Here is a 16,251-nt window from a genome sequence, read left to right as displayed (position 1 = left end):
CCAGGTTTCGCATGCATATAAGGTATTTGCATATGTATTTAGTGTATTAGCAACTAAATACTACACTGAAAAATGTATACACAACCCCACCCAACTCAACAAATATTTTAATCTGAACCACTTTATGGATACTACAAATTAGAAAACCACCTACAATGCGACCAGTGCCCACCACTACCAGGACGAAGATTTGAAAGGAAGCAAAACAGGCTCTTGCCACCTGCCAGGTCATTACCTGCTTTACTTGCTCCTGAGACAGGAAGATTCAGGTTCATGTAAAACGCAGATTCATACCTGAAGACTCACATTCAGGCCTAATATGATACGTAGTATTGCTCACAGCACAATACGATAAAATAAAATCTTTCGATACACAAACGTTGCTTTGGTTGACAGTTTATTAAATACACTACATCCGGACCTTATTCTGTCAATTTTAAAATCATTCACACATGGGCTTAGTAAAAAATGTATTTTATAGAAAACCAACTGCAAAACTAAAATGAAAATAAGGATGCACACATGGCACACATATTAGATAAACTGCTGAAATGTTAGGAATTATTTTAATCTGTACAGCTGCTTAATAAAGACAATCATGAGATACTAGGTGGCTTGATTTTCTTAAATCTGGCACCTGATCATGACTTCAAAAGTGTTAATGTTGACCTGTGGATGCAAAAAATGTCTAGTAACAAAAACTGTTTCACCTAACAGTGTTTGAGAAACAGGACAAAATAATTGTTTTTCTTTTACAGATCTTTTCTTACATCTATCCACTACGCACTCTCTCTCCCATTTAGAGAATTAGTTGTGCAGGCTGATAGGCAAAGAATCAATCCGTTTCTAAGACAAACTGGGGTCTATGTACAAAACACACAGAGGGAGATCTCATGTACGTGTTACTGCAGAACTGGGTAAAAGTGAACACAGCCGAGTGACGAGTATACCTTCACTTCTGGACACCTAGGTTGTTCCCCTCCTTTCTCGGAGAAATACATTTCCAGAGCATGGACTATAAAACGGCATACAATGCAGAGACAGAAACAAAGAAGTTTACAAATTCTTTATATTTCTAGCTGTTGGGACAAATATTTTTGAGAGCTGAGGTTACCTCTAGCGGCGAAACCAGAGCCAGCTATTAAGCAGCCAGAATGCTACAGTAATTGAATACATGACCATTTCTCTTTTAGCACGTTCTTTGTTCTCCTCTTCTAGAAGTTGTAGGCGTCTATTGAGTTTGATTATCTAAGTGAAAAACAAAACAAAATTAAGTTTTAATGCATGGAGCAATCAGATTCTTATAAAGCGTAACAACTTGTCAAAAAGAATTATTACAAACACAAAAGTTTCATTTACAGAAAAAGGAACAAACAGAACTATATAGAAAAGAACGCTACCCTGGGTAGCTTAAATTCACTTAAATACCCTCTCCTGTTTCCCTTCTCCAAATTTCTGAGTTAGGAAGGGTATACTTCCTTCCTTCCTTGATTAGACAGTGAGGTGAGGAAGCCACTGCATATTGCCATTCTGGTAGAAAGACTAATTACATACAGTCATGTGTTGCTTAACGTCCACGATATGTTCTGTGAACTAGGGTGTTCTATGATTTGGACTATACAGGCAGTTCCCAGATTACGAACGTCCAACTTGTATACAACCCCTAGTTACCAACCAGCTCCCATAAAGCCTATTATATTGAAACCTTATGGCAGCCCATTTGTCATCCTTGTTGCCGCTGCTGCTGCTGGAGCATCTGGTGGAGGCCAGAAGAATGGGCAGCAGTGGCAGCTGAGAGGGCAGCGGCAGCAGCGGAGAGAGAAGCAAGCAAGGACTGGGATGTATACATGGTTAGATGGTGCCCAAACTGACATTATGCAGCGCATGACTGTATTTAGGCAAACTTACCACAGCAGAAGGAGACCTGGTGGCACCGTGGTTAAAGTACTTGGCTGCTGACTAAAAGATCAGCTGTTCGAACCCACCAGCCGCTCCCCGGGAGAAAAATGTGGCAGTCTGCTTCTGTAAACATTTACGGCCTTGGAAACCCTATGGGGCAGTTCTACTCTGTACTATAGGGTCTCTATGAGTTGGAATCAACTCGATGGCAGTGGCTTTTTCTTCTTTTTTAACCACAGCAGAAAGAATACAGTACTCTTGTCCCTTTCTATGCCCTCCTATTGGCTTCTTGTCACTTGGCCTCAGTTGCTCCTCTTTAAGGCGGTATAGCCGCCTTCTTTAATCTACCTCTCTGAGTTATTAAGCCAAACCAAACCAAACTCAATGCTGCTAAGTTGATCCCCACTCATAGTCACCCCATATGACAGAGTAGAACTGTCCCACAGGGTTTCTAAGGCTGAAATCTTTACAGAAGCAGACCATCACATCTTTCTCCCTCAGAGCAGCTAGTAGGTTCAAACCACCAACCTTTTGGTTAGCAGCCTATCTCTTTAACCACTGTGCTACCAGGGCTCCTAAGTTACTGAGAGGGTCCCCTACAACCTACTGTCATGGGCTCTGTGATATGCCACCCGAACCCTTCAGGACTGGAAGGCTAACTCCTGAGCTGCTAGGAGCATCACTGGTGGACAGCACTAGCCTTGGCTGTGCCTTGTCCAAGCTCATGCTCCCTTACTGGGGCAGCATGTAGCTGGTGACTGGGCAGTGAGAGGGTATGAAGGCCCAGACTCCTCGTCCCAAACAGGGGCAACTCTGAAGGGTGATCCCAGCTTCAGAGCTCCTCGTGGGGTTGGCTACAGATTTTGCTATGACTTGTATTGCAGCCCAACTTCTCCCTCTTCCCAATCCTGATTCCTTCCCTTCCTCCCATAGGTGTTCATCTTGAGTGCATTCTCCAATAAACTTTCTATATGCAAATCTTCACCTCAGAATCTGCTTTCTAGGGAATCCAACCTGCAACATCTATGTAAAACACTACGAGCTCTGTAAAAAGCATAAGGAATTACTACCATTATATTAGAGCAGGTGGAGGGGAATTATTGCTTAATAGTTTTATAGATAATTCACAGGTGAGAAAATGATAACATGTTGGGAATTATCACTCCAAATATGATACAAATATAATTTAGGATTAGATCTCATTTGGTACATTGAATACCTGTCGTCTTAAGGAAGCTGCATCTACAACAGTCATGTCCTCTGAAGCTCCTTCAATGGTTGTATCTATATTTGAAATGCCATACCTAGCAGGTAAGAAATAAAGACACAATTTAATATAAAAACAGAAGAAAGTGTAATTGTCAAGTCATGTAACATGGTAAGTAACGCTCAAAAAACTGTTAAAAAGATCTTATACATGAATTACTACAATATTTCAACTGAATTGGTTAGGATGGCTTCAGATATACACATTATATATATATATATCATATATGTACTATATACATTATTGAGAAAGTGTCCTGAAACTTTGAGAATGAGAACAAATTCTGACTGAAGATAATAAATGAGACACTCTTTAACTCAGAGAGACTGGTAATGCTAAAACCAGCCCTGGTGAAAAGGTCTGGGCGGCCAATCTAGAAGCAACTATCAGCTCTCCTGAATACACTCTGCCACTACCTTCAGATCCAGAATTGGCACATGAGGATCACACACAATCCTTGTACAGTTTGTATAGTTTCACAGGCTGCAGACTCCCTGGGGGGAACACTGACTAAAATAACTAACTCTAATTAGGAAATAAACAAAACAAGACCGATCCTTTTTTATTTCTCCTCCTCTTCTCACTGCCTCTTTTCTTGTCATTTCTATTCGTTACTCTTATTTCTGATCACCTACTCTGTACTGTGTTCTCCCACAGAAGCAACTATCAGCTCTCCTGAATACACTCTGCCACTACCTTCAGATCCAGAATTGGCTCAATAATAAATAAGAGGCTGCATATAAGATAATAAAACTCAAAAGCCACTAAGACCAAATCTAGAGAAAACACATTGAAACGTGCTTTTCATTCATTGACTGTTCAATGAATGACAATGACCTTTTGAGAAACAAATACACACAAACACCACTCCTCTCCTTTGGCTGGATTTCCACGTTTGCTTCTTTTAATTAACGGCTTTACTGAGATACAATTTACACACCATATAATTCACTTCACATGTATATCTATTTTATATCTTGTATAATTATCTTGGTAGCATGCCTTAGTAACTTTTCTGAATGAGCAGAACACAGATAAGCTGAATTAAAAAGTCACTCCCATATGACCCACAGAGAGTTGGCACATGAGGATCACATCTGTGTCGGTGCAATCAAGTCCCCATTATAACACGCAAATCGCCACACAAAGGGGGAGGAAGCAGAGTTACATTCTTCATCCAGACACAGTAAAGAGAGGGCTAATCAGAACGTGTTTTCACTTCAAATGCATTCAAAATAAGCCAGACACTTTCCCTGTCTAGTAAACAAAGCATGGAAGCAGAATGGATTATTTTACAGTCATGTAGTGTGCTCCCAGCCAGCGTCATCATTCTCAACCCTGATGACAGCTACCAGATTGCGGGTTCAATGAAATAGCGGATACCGACTCTAGAACAATCTCTTATGGCTAAATTAACTTGCTCTCTTGTTAAATGCCCCTGTCTCATGAGAACAGGGGTAAAATCCTAGAAGGCCAAGAATAAACCTATCAGTTAGCAAACTTTGAAGGTTATAGATGCTGCAATAATGGGTTTACAACATCTGAGTTAATTATTTTTCTCTTAATAGATTTTATTATGCCAACTGACTTAGATGTCCCCTGAAACCATGGTCCCCAAACCCCTGCCTCTGCTATGCTGGCCTTCAAAGCATTCAGTTTATTCAGGAAACTTCTTTGCTTTTGGTTTAGTCCAGTTGTGCTGACCTCGCCTGTATTGTGTATTGTCTCTCCCTTCACCTAAAGTAGTTCTTACCTACTATCTAATTAGTGAATACCCCCTCCCACCCTCCCTCAGTTATTCTTTTTATCATTTAAACAGAATTATTAAATGATTCATGAAACAAATAAAGGTTCAGGATTCCTCTTTCCCAACACTTCATCTCAAATAAAATTTTTCTATTTCCGCGAGGTCACATGTGACATGAATAATCTGAAAAAAAAAAAAATCAAACAATATAAGGAATTGCCTCAAAGGTGAAAGGGGCTTGGACTGAACATAGAGAATGAAGTGTAAATGAAAGTGACTCCTTACAATTTAAATCCCGAATTAACTAAAGTTTTGGTTATCTGTAAAAAAGCCTCACTGGCAAAGAAATCTAGGGGCATGGCAAAAGACTTTACCTATATAACTCAATTTGAAGCTGAAAAAAAACATTACCTTACAACTTGTGTTTTAACTAAAACCTGTATTTATCTGAGCGAAAAACCCTGTAAGAAATACTAAGTTAGAGCACCTGGCTAAACACATTTTCACAGAAAGATAAAAGGATCACGAACATAGAGAAAACACAACAGAGAACTTGCAATGGAATGAATTAATACTGTGAAACAAAGCAAGTCAGCAGAGTGGCGAGGGGCCGCAAGGGCCCGGCGGGGCACCAGGGCACAGGCCGCACTCTTCTAACACCCGCTCTGCATTGAGGAGAAGCTCAGGTTCCCCTCTTCCCTTGCTTAAAATGAATGCACCTGTTTCCTCTCATCAAAGAAGTAATGCAGCCAGCTGAAAATCTACTGCTATAGAAAGTACATTTCTGCTTAAAAGAAATAAAACTGGCTCTGAAAGAATTGCCACTAACAGCATCTGAGAATACCAGTTTTGCTTTTGTTTTATCAAAAGAGGGGGAAACTCAATGGGGATTTTGGCCCCTGTGAACCTTAAGTATTATCTTAAGTTTCTGTACCTGCCCTTCTATCTGTCCTCGTGCATGACAGGAAGGAGTAATTACTCAGGCTGAGCAAATCCAAGTGTGAAATGGGCAAAAACAAGTGAGAAGGGCTTAAATCAACAGATCATAAAAACTCTCAAAACCAAATTCCCCTTTTAAATGTTCAACTTCCTGAACTGTCGAGTTGCCAGTGCTGACCCCCTCAATTTAAGATAATGCCTTACCGACAGGTTTACCAACACACTGAAGGTGCATTATAGACAATTACCAACTGAAAAGGAAAAGCTGGACAGAATCTCACGCGACAATGAAAATGTACATATAAAACAAGATTTAAGATTTTTTTTCCCTGTGTTTTCCCATTATCCCCTGTAAGCTATTAAAACTATTTGAATAAAATATCTCAGATGTCACATGGCATATCACAATTGTTAAGTATTTTTCCTTATATTATGAGACCAAATGTCATAAACTCTTAGACCCCTTTTCCTCCCAGAGAAGCAGGGATGTATTCACACAGAAAAGCTACACAAGTTCAAGCTCTGATAGAAAGGCATGGCTATTACGTGCATTATACACATTTGGTCAACTATTTACCCTGTTAATTAAAGTCTCAGAATTTACCTGACGTTGTCATGATGAGGATTAGAAGTGGCGGCAGCAGACCCACCACGCAACACAGGTCTAAGGCGGGTTTTTGCGGGAGAAGGCACAAGACAGAGTCAGGAAACAGAGAAGTAATAAAATAAAAGCAAAAACAAGACAAAATAAATGTCAAATATGATTATATTGTATGTTTCAATACAATATAATATCTCTCAAATACTTTAAAAATCTTTGTCTCATATGTCCTCCATTTTATGACTTTCACAAATTTAACAATATTACAATAAATATAACGAGAAATTGATTAAAGGAACAAAGGGAATCTATATTTATGTCACAAAATAGCACCAACATACAAAATTATTTTACTTTGGTGCTTATATTTTAATTTATGGAATTCAAGACAGAGGACAACTCTATAAAGTCTCATTTCTCTCTTGTAGTTGGAAAAAGAAAGTCACTAGCAACTTCGGAAACATGTCAAGAACAGGTTGGCTGCACTTGCATGATCATGGCTGCTCATCTGAAATCAACAGCTCTATCCCCAAAAACAAAATCCCTTCCCTCCCACCTCAGAGATCTTGATTGGTGTCTGATGTCTTAATGTAGCTGTATCTCATTCCAATCCTCAGCTCAGAGCAAAACTGTTAGCCTCAGTTCTGGGGCTGAGAAGATCAGGGACACGCTTAAAAGACTTAAGGACAGCACATGACAGGAAGTGCAATCAAATATGTGGGCTGAGTCTGACCTGGAGAGACAACCAGGAGTGACATATAGGACTGCTGAAAACGAAGACTAAAGGGCACTGAAAAACTTCGTGGGGATTTTCACTCAGTCTCAGCACGTACTTTGGTTCTAGGAGACAATTAGTTCTAGCTAGATAAGGAATTACTTCTCCAACACTTTTTTTTTTTAACTTAGAAAACTAAAGCTTTACGTGTTCCCTGGTCAATATCCCAAAAAGTCAACAGCAATACTTACTAATGTGAGAAAGGAGATTTGGGGTCTCGAAACCATCAAATGGTTTTGAGAAACATTACATCCATTTTGAGTGCCTCATTTGCTAAGTAACTGCTTAGGTTTTGCCTGAATTTAAGTTATCGAGGCAATTCTTAATTGTAGTAAAAAAAAAAAAAAAAAGTAGTATTTAATATCAAATGCACTCAGTTTTTTTTGTTCCCTGTAAGTTGGCAAAGCAACAGAAGTTTGACTACAAATCACTGTTTTCTGACAAGTCAACTCATAGTAGAACATTCTGAAGTTTAGCTACATTTCCTAAAGGTGTTATGGTGTTTAAAGAAATTTCTGGAGCCTTTATTTATGAGTCGGACTTGACTCAATGGCACTGGTTTTTTTTTTACAGTATAAAGGATTCATAGATAGTTGGGGAGACAGTCAGGCTTTTATCTTGTTGGCTCAAGAAGAGTGAGAAGTGACATATACTTGAAACAAGCTGTAAACTCATCCCATCCTACTATCATGTTTACTCTGTGGTATTAGGAAAACTGTTATTTAACTACAAGCTTAAATAACACTAACATGAGAATGGTTAACTAAGTCACCACTGCGTCTTACCTAAAGCCATTACAAAAAAAAAAAAAGCTCAACTGGATCTGCCACATGCTACATATTGCACCACAGAGATTTCCCTTTTATAACGCAGAACCAGAAAATAATACAGTTACCTTTCACAACGTATTTCATTTTGTCTTCTCACACTGCCAATTGACACATATAATATAAAAGTAAATTAGACAGGTATTTGGCAAAGTTTGAAAGTCACTCAAGTACTACTTTCTATAGTAAGTATGTTAGTACATATAAAAAAATCTTTTTAGGTTTGATAACTAGTATGTTGAATGTTACTTTCTGTAATTAGAGTGGGAAAAGGGAAGGAAATCCAAGGTTACAAGTTAATGCGTTAACTTGTTAGACTGACATTTTGAGTAAGATCTATAGTCTGACTTCATAGAATATGTGGGGTTTTTTTGCTATAAAAATGTAAACTGCTACAGTAAATAAATAGTTTGAGAAGACCAGAAATTACATATATTTTTTAAAAAAGACAAATTATAAATAACAAACACTGTATCTACTTTAACTTGGCATTCCTAGGTCTTCCAAATTATATATTTATAGGGATACTTGCAATAAACATAATTTTTCACATATTGGTTTCTTATTCTTTTCACTCAGAACTAGTATCATCTGTAAAATAAAAAAACTGTATAAAAATAATCAAGTCTCTCTGAAAAATTAAACGTGTGCTAAGCTGTTGATATTTAAAAATACTCTTACACAGAAACTAAGCTTCTCATTTAAAATATTAATCAATACTTTGCATTGGAGAATGAAATAAATGTCTCTCAACACATGCTGGGCAACAACATGGGCATATCCTAACCAGCCAGAACCAAATCAGAGTAGTGTTTTAAATCTTGCTGCCACTGATCAAAGAATGTATCTGGTGCTTGTCCCAGGTATTTTGCTAAAATTTCAATAGATCCGTTTTCCAAATGCGGAGTGCTAACCTGTGTAAATGAACTTTCCTACTGTATACCTAGGATTTAAATTTGTTTTCATACTGAGCTTGGCTTGGAGCATCTAAATTCTCAGATGACAAGAAAATGAAAACATATGACATAAAGCTTTTTACAATGTCTCTTCAAATGTAAAATAAAAATAGTTCTTATGTCAAACAACTATGAATCTGCATTATTTTATGATAATTATGCAGGGAGAAAGCTTTTTTCTTTTTCTTTCTGCCAATTAGTTCCAGCTTCATTTAAATACACCTAATGGGATGCCATAAGACCAAGTATAAGATATTGTTGCATCCGCGTAACAGCCAACAGCGATAAAACAGAAAGGAAAAAATGAGGCACAGAGCAAAGAACATAAAAGCATTTAAACTTTATAAGCAGTATTACTTTATAATCATGCAAACAGAACATTATCCAAATTTCACATTCCTATTTCTTATAGCTGAAAAGTTCTCATGGTAGAAATAAAAACTGATTTGGCACTTACGATTCTGCTTAACTTTGTTCAACGTTTAGATGTAAGAGGTTTCAATACAATTAAAAAATATTACTTTTCAACAATGAAAGCATCCAACAAGACTGGCAAGAACCTAACCCTCCAGGCTCCAAAGTAACAGACTAAAGGTACGTATCCATGAGCAAAATATTAATATAACTCCTTCATAAATTTTTAAAATCTCATTTAAGTGCATAAGAGAAGATCATCCCTTCTGAGAAAAGGAATTTAAGTGACCAATTCATTAGAATTAAACAAATGAAACCACTTAGGGCTCAAAGCAATTTTTCATAATAAAAGAATACAAAATAAACTTTACATTAGTTAAGATTTCTGACTTTGTACTTTTGAACTGGAGGGAAAAAATATTATGCAGAAAAAAATGTAGCTATTTTTATGAGTTGCATAACACTATGTTGGGAGGGCAACAAATAACTTCAATGTGCTGGGACTCTGTCATCTAGTTATTATTTAATCTATAGAGAATTTAGAAATATCTTTCTCATTTAGATATTTTTCACTGTAATAGCATTTGATGTGATATAATCTGACCTAATAATCTGGTTTCTTCTAAGGAAATGAGGAAGACCTGTTGTAATTAAAAAATTAAAGAGGATGCTTGGTGAAGCATAAATCTGTTTTAAGGAGGGAGGAGAAAACAGCCTTCTATAAATGTTAGTTCTTAAGTGCCAAGTACTTTATATTCAGTATCTTTTGAGGGGTCTCCCAGCTCACTAAATAAAGAATTTAAAGAATTTTAGGCCATTATCCAGGAAGCTAGATATTATTATTATCCATATATATATTTACTTTTTTTTTTCCAACAGATAAGGAAAATGAGACCCCGGCAAGCGAAGTAATTTGTCCAGGGCTATCATGCAGCAGGGCCCTGGTGCCTCAGGGGTTAAGAGCTCAGCTGCCAACCAAAAGGGTCAGCAGTTTGAATCTACCAGCCACTCCTTGGAAACCCTATGAGGCAGTTCTACTCTGTCCTATAGGTGGCAATGAGTTGGAATCTACTCCACAGCGACAGGTTACCAGTATCCTGCAGCTGGACCTCTGGTGGCACAGTAGTTAAGAGACAGACTGCTAACAAAAAAGTTGGCAGTTTGAATCCACCAGTCATTCCTGCGAAACCCTATGGGGCAGTTCTACTCTGTTGTATAAGGTCGGTATGAGTTAGAATCAATTCCATGGCAAAGGATTTACCATGCAGCTATTTAGTGGGGTGAATCAAGACTGAGAGAGAATCTGAATGACCCTCTGAATTCAAACTTTTTTCTTCCTTGGAGAGATATAAACATACATTCCCCACCACACCCCTGCCATGAGCTTTTGCTCTTAAGATCTTTCTGGTGCAGCTTAGAAAGGCTGTGGGTTTAGCACTGGTCAAGCAGTACTGACACATGCTCATGAAGTACGTGAGACACCCAGGACTTGTGTGAGGATTAAAAAGCACTCAACAAGAAAATGTTTGTTCAGAGCAAGCCACAGGGCATACGAAAAAACCAGTCTCTAAGATATGAAACTAAGTTTACTAGAAGGGCCAGCTTACATTTATTGGAAATTCTTTAAAATTCACCAATTAACAGTCTAATAAAATGATAATCAAAATTCACACACTGGCTCACAGAGTCACTATATAAAATGTCCTGAGTTGAAATGAAGCTGACTGTAACTTTGCCACATTATGTCAAAAAAGCTCCCCACATTTTATCTTTTTTTTCCTTTCTGAACTGTCTAAATAATGTCTGCAAAAACTTGGAAATACAGTAGTAAAATTTATTCCCCAATGACAGATGTAAAACACTATGTAGTAATAAAGCAAGAATAAAAACTGAAAGAATTGCATAAAAGTTTATTTGTATGAACAAGTCTAAGTATATAATACTCAGGATTTTACTTGGAGACATTCAAAAGTGAGGTAAGTTACCAATACTGAAAATATCAGTAACATAAAAAAGACAAGAGTATCTGGGATTCTCACTGCAGGCCTAAGGATCCCTAGCTAAGAGGAAAGAAAAAAATGTCCTGGCAGCTGTACTGACATCACCTTCTCAGATTTGCTTCCTTTATTAGTCCAATTGCATGAATATGATAAGTGATTAAATTGAAAGAATTACTAAAAGCCAGTATGCTTCAGTCCAGCGTCCCACACTCAATGCAACAGTGTCTCTCAGCATATTCCAAAGTGGAATCAAGTACTTAGGTCAGCAAAGCCTTTGAACCAAACATTATACTTCCTGTGTACACCTGGTCATCAAATACTCTCCCTGACTGAACATAATCTTGTGAAATGTGAATTTTGGACAATAATCTCAAATTAAAAGAAAGCGAAGCAAGCTCTTTCAAACCACTGCATCTTAGAAAGAAACCAGAAGGTGCAAACATAAAATGAAGACACCACAGCCCACTAATATGGAGCCGAAAAATATGCAATAAAGCTGGCAAGAATCACTGATGGCCAATCACCTGCGATTTTCATCCAGCACATCCAAGATCTGCTGGTAAGCCCTACGAGTAGAAGACTGGATAAGCGACAAAATGCCACGCGCAGAGGAGAGATTAGCTCCATCTTCAGGTAACAAACGGGGAAGACAGACCCGAGCCTGTTGTGGCGATGGTGTCACACTGTTTACATAGTACAGCAAACGGAGAGAAAAAGACTCGTCAGGTTTTCATAAAACTTCAGCGAAGCACTTTCCACAAACATTTTAAGAATGATTTTAGTTTTTCTTACCCCTTTCTCCCACCCTTTACATGCCCCAAGAAAATAGTCACGGTAAAGACATTAATAAACATTTAGAACTGTTTTCAAAACCAGCTACCACGCAGCATCTGAAACTCTAAATATCAAATAAACAAACTGAATATGAAAGAATAGCTCTGGAGAGGGAAGAGAGCCGGGACGCCGAGGTCATTAGACCCCCAGCTTGGAGAAGCAGGATGCTTTATTTCCTGTACACATTCTAACTCAGTGAACCAAACCTCTAACGAACCACACTTCACTTCAGCTTATGGATGACAGAAGAGAATGACAGAGGGTTCTGGTAAATAGGTGTCAGACAAAGTTCACACACATGAATCAAAAGTGATTCCATGAAAACGCCATTTCAAATACTTAACAAATAAAGACAATCAAGCAAGCTAAGTAATTTATGGTGAATAAGTGACATCAATTTAAATATGAAGTCTCAGAAAACGTTACCGCAAGCATTCTGATTACATAATTATAGCAAAGCATATTTTCTCCAACTGAATGACTAAAACTTAAATCTGTTCCCAATTCTGTGAATACAGTGAAAGAAGGCAAGGACGGTTCTTAAATTATCAAGATAGCTATTAAACAATCATTTCTGGGTTTCTTGGCGATAATAGGCTTCATCATTTTTTCTGTGTGTGAGCTGGAAGTCACAATTTCTCTGGCTCCACTGCCAAGGTTTCCTAAAGGCTGACCGCATTTGAAGGACGCCAGTTCTAACCTCATCTCTTAAGATCTGGGTCAATATGCTCAGAGAACTTTCTTAACGGTACAGCATGACCAGCTCTGTGTGATACTTAACAGACACATGGACTTGGCATCTGGTTTGCTACAATGTGAGGTTTTGGTACAATGGGAGGATTACGACACTGGGGTGAGGCCTGGGCATTCTCTCTCACTGTCAGGGCCAAACCTACTCTGCTGAAGCTAATCCGTGTGCATGAGGTCCAAAACAATTAAAGCAGAGCAGAGAGTGAACAACTGAAAACAGAAAATCTTTGCCTTGTGCAATCTTTTCTAGCTTAACATGTATTTATTTGGAAACCACAAAATTAGCTGGACAATTTTTGGACGGATAGTCACTGTCAACTAAAAATATTCCCAGAGACCCAGAGAATTAAAAAAAAAAAAAAAAAACTTCACAACTTTGTGAATAACTCTGGATGTCTCGATGATGCAAAGAGAGAAGGCGAACAGTTACGAAAACCATGTTTCCAAAGACTATGCAAGCCAAATCTTGGCACACCGATAAATTAATCTGTCAAGGCTGATTTATAAGAGGAATTAGGCCTAATGGTGTCAAGATAAACTCAAAATTTTAGATACAGGCTCATGGATGGTTAACCTAAACGTCTGTCCAGAGACTGGGAGTCTTCTGGGATAGAGATAAGCCAATTTATCAACTGACCTGTGGTACCTGACAAAACCCATACCGGGCATCCTGGAGCATATCTGGGATATAGTCTATGTACTAGCCTTAAGCTCAGAGTTCTCTTTAGGTAGCACAGGCAAAACCTGAAGCTCTTGCTCCTGGTGGGAAACCAGACTGAGTGCAGGCCAGAAAAGTATTACCAGACGAAGCGATAAAACAGCTAGTTTTGCATCACTGTAAATATACAATCCATCTTACATTCTCTTCTTGATAGCGCTGCCAGTGTATCTGGCTAAGTTTATTTAAGCAAGTTTTAAAAGATTAGTCAGTACAATATCTGTTGATATAATTAAGTTTTTGCCTTTGCATTTTGGGGCTTACATTGAACATTTAATGATGTTGCTTATCGTTCTGTATTAGTATACAAAACTAGCTGCCTACTAATACATTAGAGCCTGAGTCGATATTTAGAATTATAATCTTAGAGCAACTATGTCAATGAACTAATCCAAGTCCATGAAACAAGTATGATGGATTTTTGTCCATTAAAAATTAAAAGAAGGGTTACTCCCTTTGAGAGAAATAATTTTTCTAGAAACAAGCAATAAGGAATTATTTACTTAAATTCTAAAAATCTAAGTATTTCCTGTCTATATGTAGGAAATTATAAAAGTATTCAAGTACAAACTAACTTTAACTGCAAATTATTACGATGGAATGTACAGAAGGCTGGATTCTAAAACAGACTATACCACCTCTTCGATTCTAAGATTCTGTCATCATATGAAATTGGAATGCAGTAATAAATGGGGGGGAAAAAAAAAACCTCTCATGGTCAAACGTAACTTAATAAAAAAAATTATGTAGAAAGATAAAACATGAAATTAAATCTTTATCAATAATAGTACAGATATTTATTTCATCAAAGCCAACATCAAATACATTTGGATTTCTGGTCATTTCTCAAAAGAAATTAAAGTTTCAAAGATTAGTAAGAAATTTAACTTTTTGTTCATTTATGTGACAATGCTTCATGACAGCAAAAACAGAAAAACTTTTTTAAACTGATGGCCACTTTTGACAGTGTATGTGTAGAATGAAGGCCTGTGATCATTAATATTTATTTCCATCTACACATAAACTGAACGATTAAGTCACAAAATGACCAATATAACCCCAATTAGAAACAATAAATAATTTAGCAATTTTTTTTTTTTTTTTTTTTTAAAGATTTAAGCCATCTTGGAAGTCTTTTCACAAATAAACAAATTTAGGAACAAAAAGAGATAATCAGCGTTTTAGCAGTCAGTCTGATGCCAGTCTGAATGTCTGGCACTGGCACGAACTGTGCAGGGAAACAGTGCTTTTAGAGGTGAGTTTCTGTTTGTCTACTCATCCACCCAACCTAGGTTTAAAGACGTTTTGCTTTTGTAGTTTTGTTTTGACAAGTGAACTGTTGTGAAAAATAAAAAAAAGCATATTGCATAAAAGAGGCAGTCAGAAGATTATTTAAATAACAGTTAAATATTAGTAATTTAATGAAAATGCACTTTAATAATAAACTGATCCTTAGTAATGTTATAAAAAAGCAAAATTTCAACTTTCCCTTTCTCTTTTATAAAAGTTTAAAAAAATCTGAAGAAAGGACTGAGGTTCACCATGTTATTTCATTAGTAACGGCTCTACATCATGCTTGTACACAACCTCACCACATGAGCGCTAAGTGAACAACACCAGCCAATATGAGAATTAAAACCAAAGTTTATTTGGCATCACTATGTCATTATTAGAAGGTAAGTCCAAAGTCAAGTACCTCTCTTTCTCCAGGGGTTTTCACAGGAGTAACATTTCTCAAACTGTGAGGTTACCCTCTTTGGGGAGGTGCTAGCCTCTACCAAAAAACAGTAAAGTAAAAAAGAAAAAGAAAAAAAATTGTCACTGAAACATAAATCTTGTATAAATAAGGAGAAAATTTTAATTCGTTGCCACTATCTCAGGCAGCTAGTTCCTAGAAGTATAAAAGAACCAGAATAAGAGAAAAATCACCAGCTGCAGTGTGGTTTCTCCTGTTGCCACATTTTAGCTGTTGAAATTCTCACATTGCATGAAGCTGTTGCTACCTCAGCTGCTGAAGTTCTTACACTGCATGCCAAGAGGGTTCCCCTCATGGGAAGGTCAATCATTCCCACACTACAGAAAGAATGGGAATAACAATCTCAAAACATTCTTCCAAGCATCATTTTAATTAACGGAATTAAAACATCTTAAATGACAAACCTCCTTCTGGGTCAAAATAAAATTTACAAAGACAGTGTGCTGAAATTTAAAAAAACAAACACACACAAAAAAACACTGGGATCACTGGGCCTGGTTAAGTTGAATCAACAGTGAAGTAATATGCCAACCAAAGCAAGCTAAAGAAAATGGAAAAGAACGCTTGGTCTTTACATTGACGTTATTCCATTTTATTTACACCAATATACCCCAAATTATACATAATGTTCTTAGTTGGTTTAAGTTCTTTTTCTTAACCAAGTGTATACTGACAATTTGAGAAATCCTGAAACAGAGGTACAAAAAGCCAAATGGTAAGAGAATTAGGGTATTATATGCCAATTACCTGGTGAAACAGATTAGTATA

At 37.3% G+C, this 16,251-nt stretch overlaps 1 protein-coding gene across 8 annotated transcripts in view; it reads right to left on the bottom strand.

The window, feature by feature from the left end:
* Positions 1–1,052: 1,052 nt before the first annotated feature.
* Positions 1,053–16,251, bottom strand: part of MFF (mitochondrial fission factor) — a 35,115-nt gene continuing 19,916 nt past the window's right edge. For 4 of the 8 annotated variants that reach the window (XM_049888347.1, XM_049888351.1, XM_049888349.1 and 1 more), the window contains 5 exons: positions 11,950–12,108; positions 8,124–8,156; positions 6,457–6,516; positions 3,119–3,203; positions 1,053–1,248 (listed from right to left, as the gene is read on the bottom strand). In XM_049888347.1, coding sequence (XP_049744304.1) covers positions 1,117–1,248; positions 3,119–3,203; positions 6,457–6,516; positions 8,124–8,156; positions 11,950–12,108 — 469 coding nt within the window. In that variant the 3' untranslated portion in view covers positions 1,053–1,116. The remainder of the gene's footprint in view (positions 1,249–3,118; positions 3,204–6,456; positions 6,517–8,123; positions 8,157–11,949; positions 12,109–16,251) is intronic. The other 4 variants (XM_049888350.1, XM_049888352.1, XM_049888353.1 and 1 more) reach the window with 3 other exon arrangements.

This window comes from Elephas maximus, chromosome 6, assembly GCF_024166365.1.
Source record: "Elephas maximus indicus isolate mEleMax1 chromosome 6, mEleMax1 primary haplotype, whole genome shotgun sequence".
NCBI lineage: Eukaryota > Metazoa > Chordata > Mammalia > Proboscidea > Elephantidae > Elephas > Elephas maximus.
The sequence above is the reverse complement of the archived record's forward strand: the minus strand, read 5'-3'. Positions and strand labels throughout refer to the sequence as shown.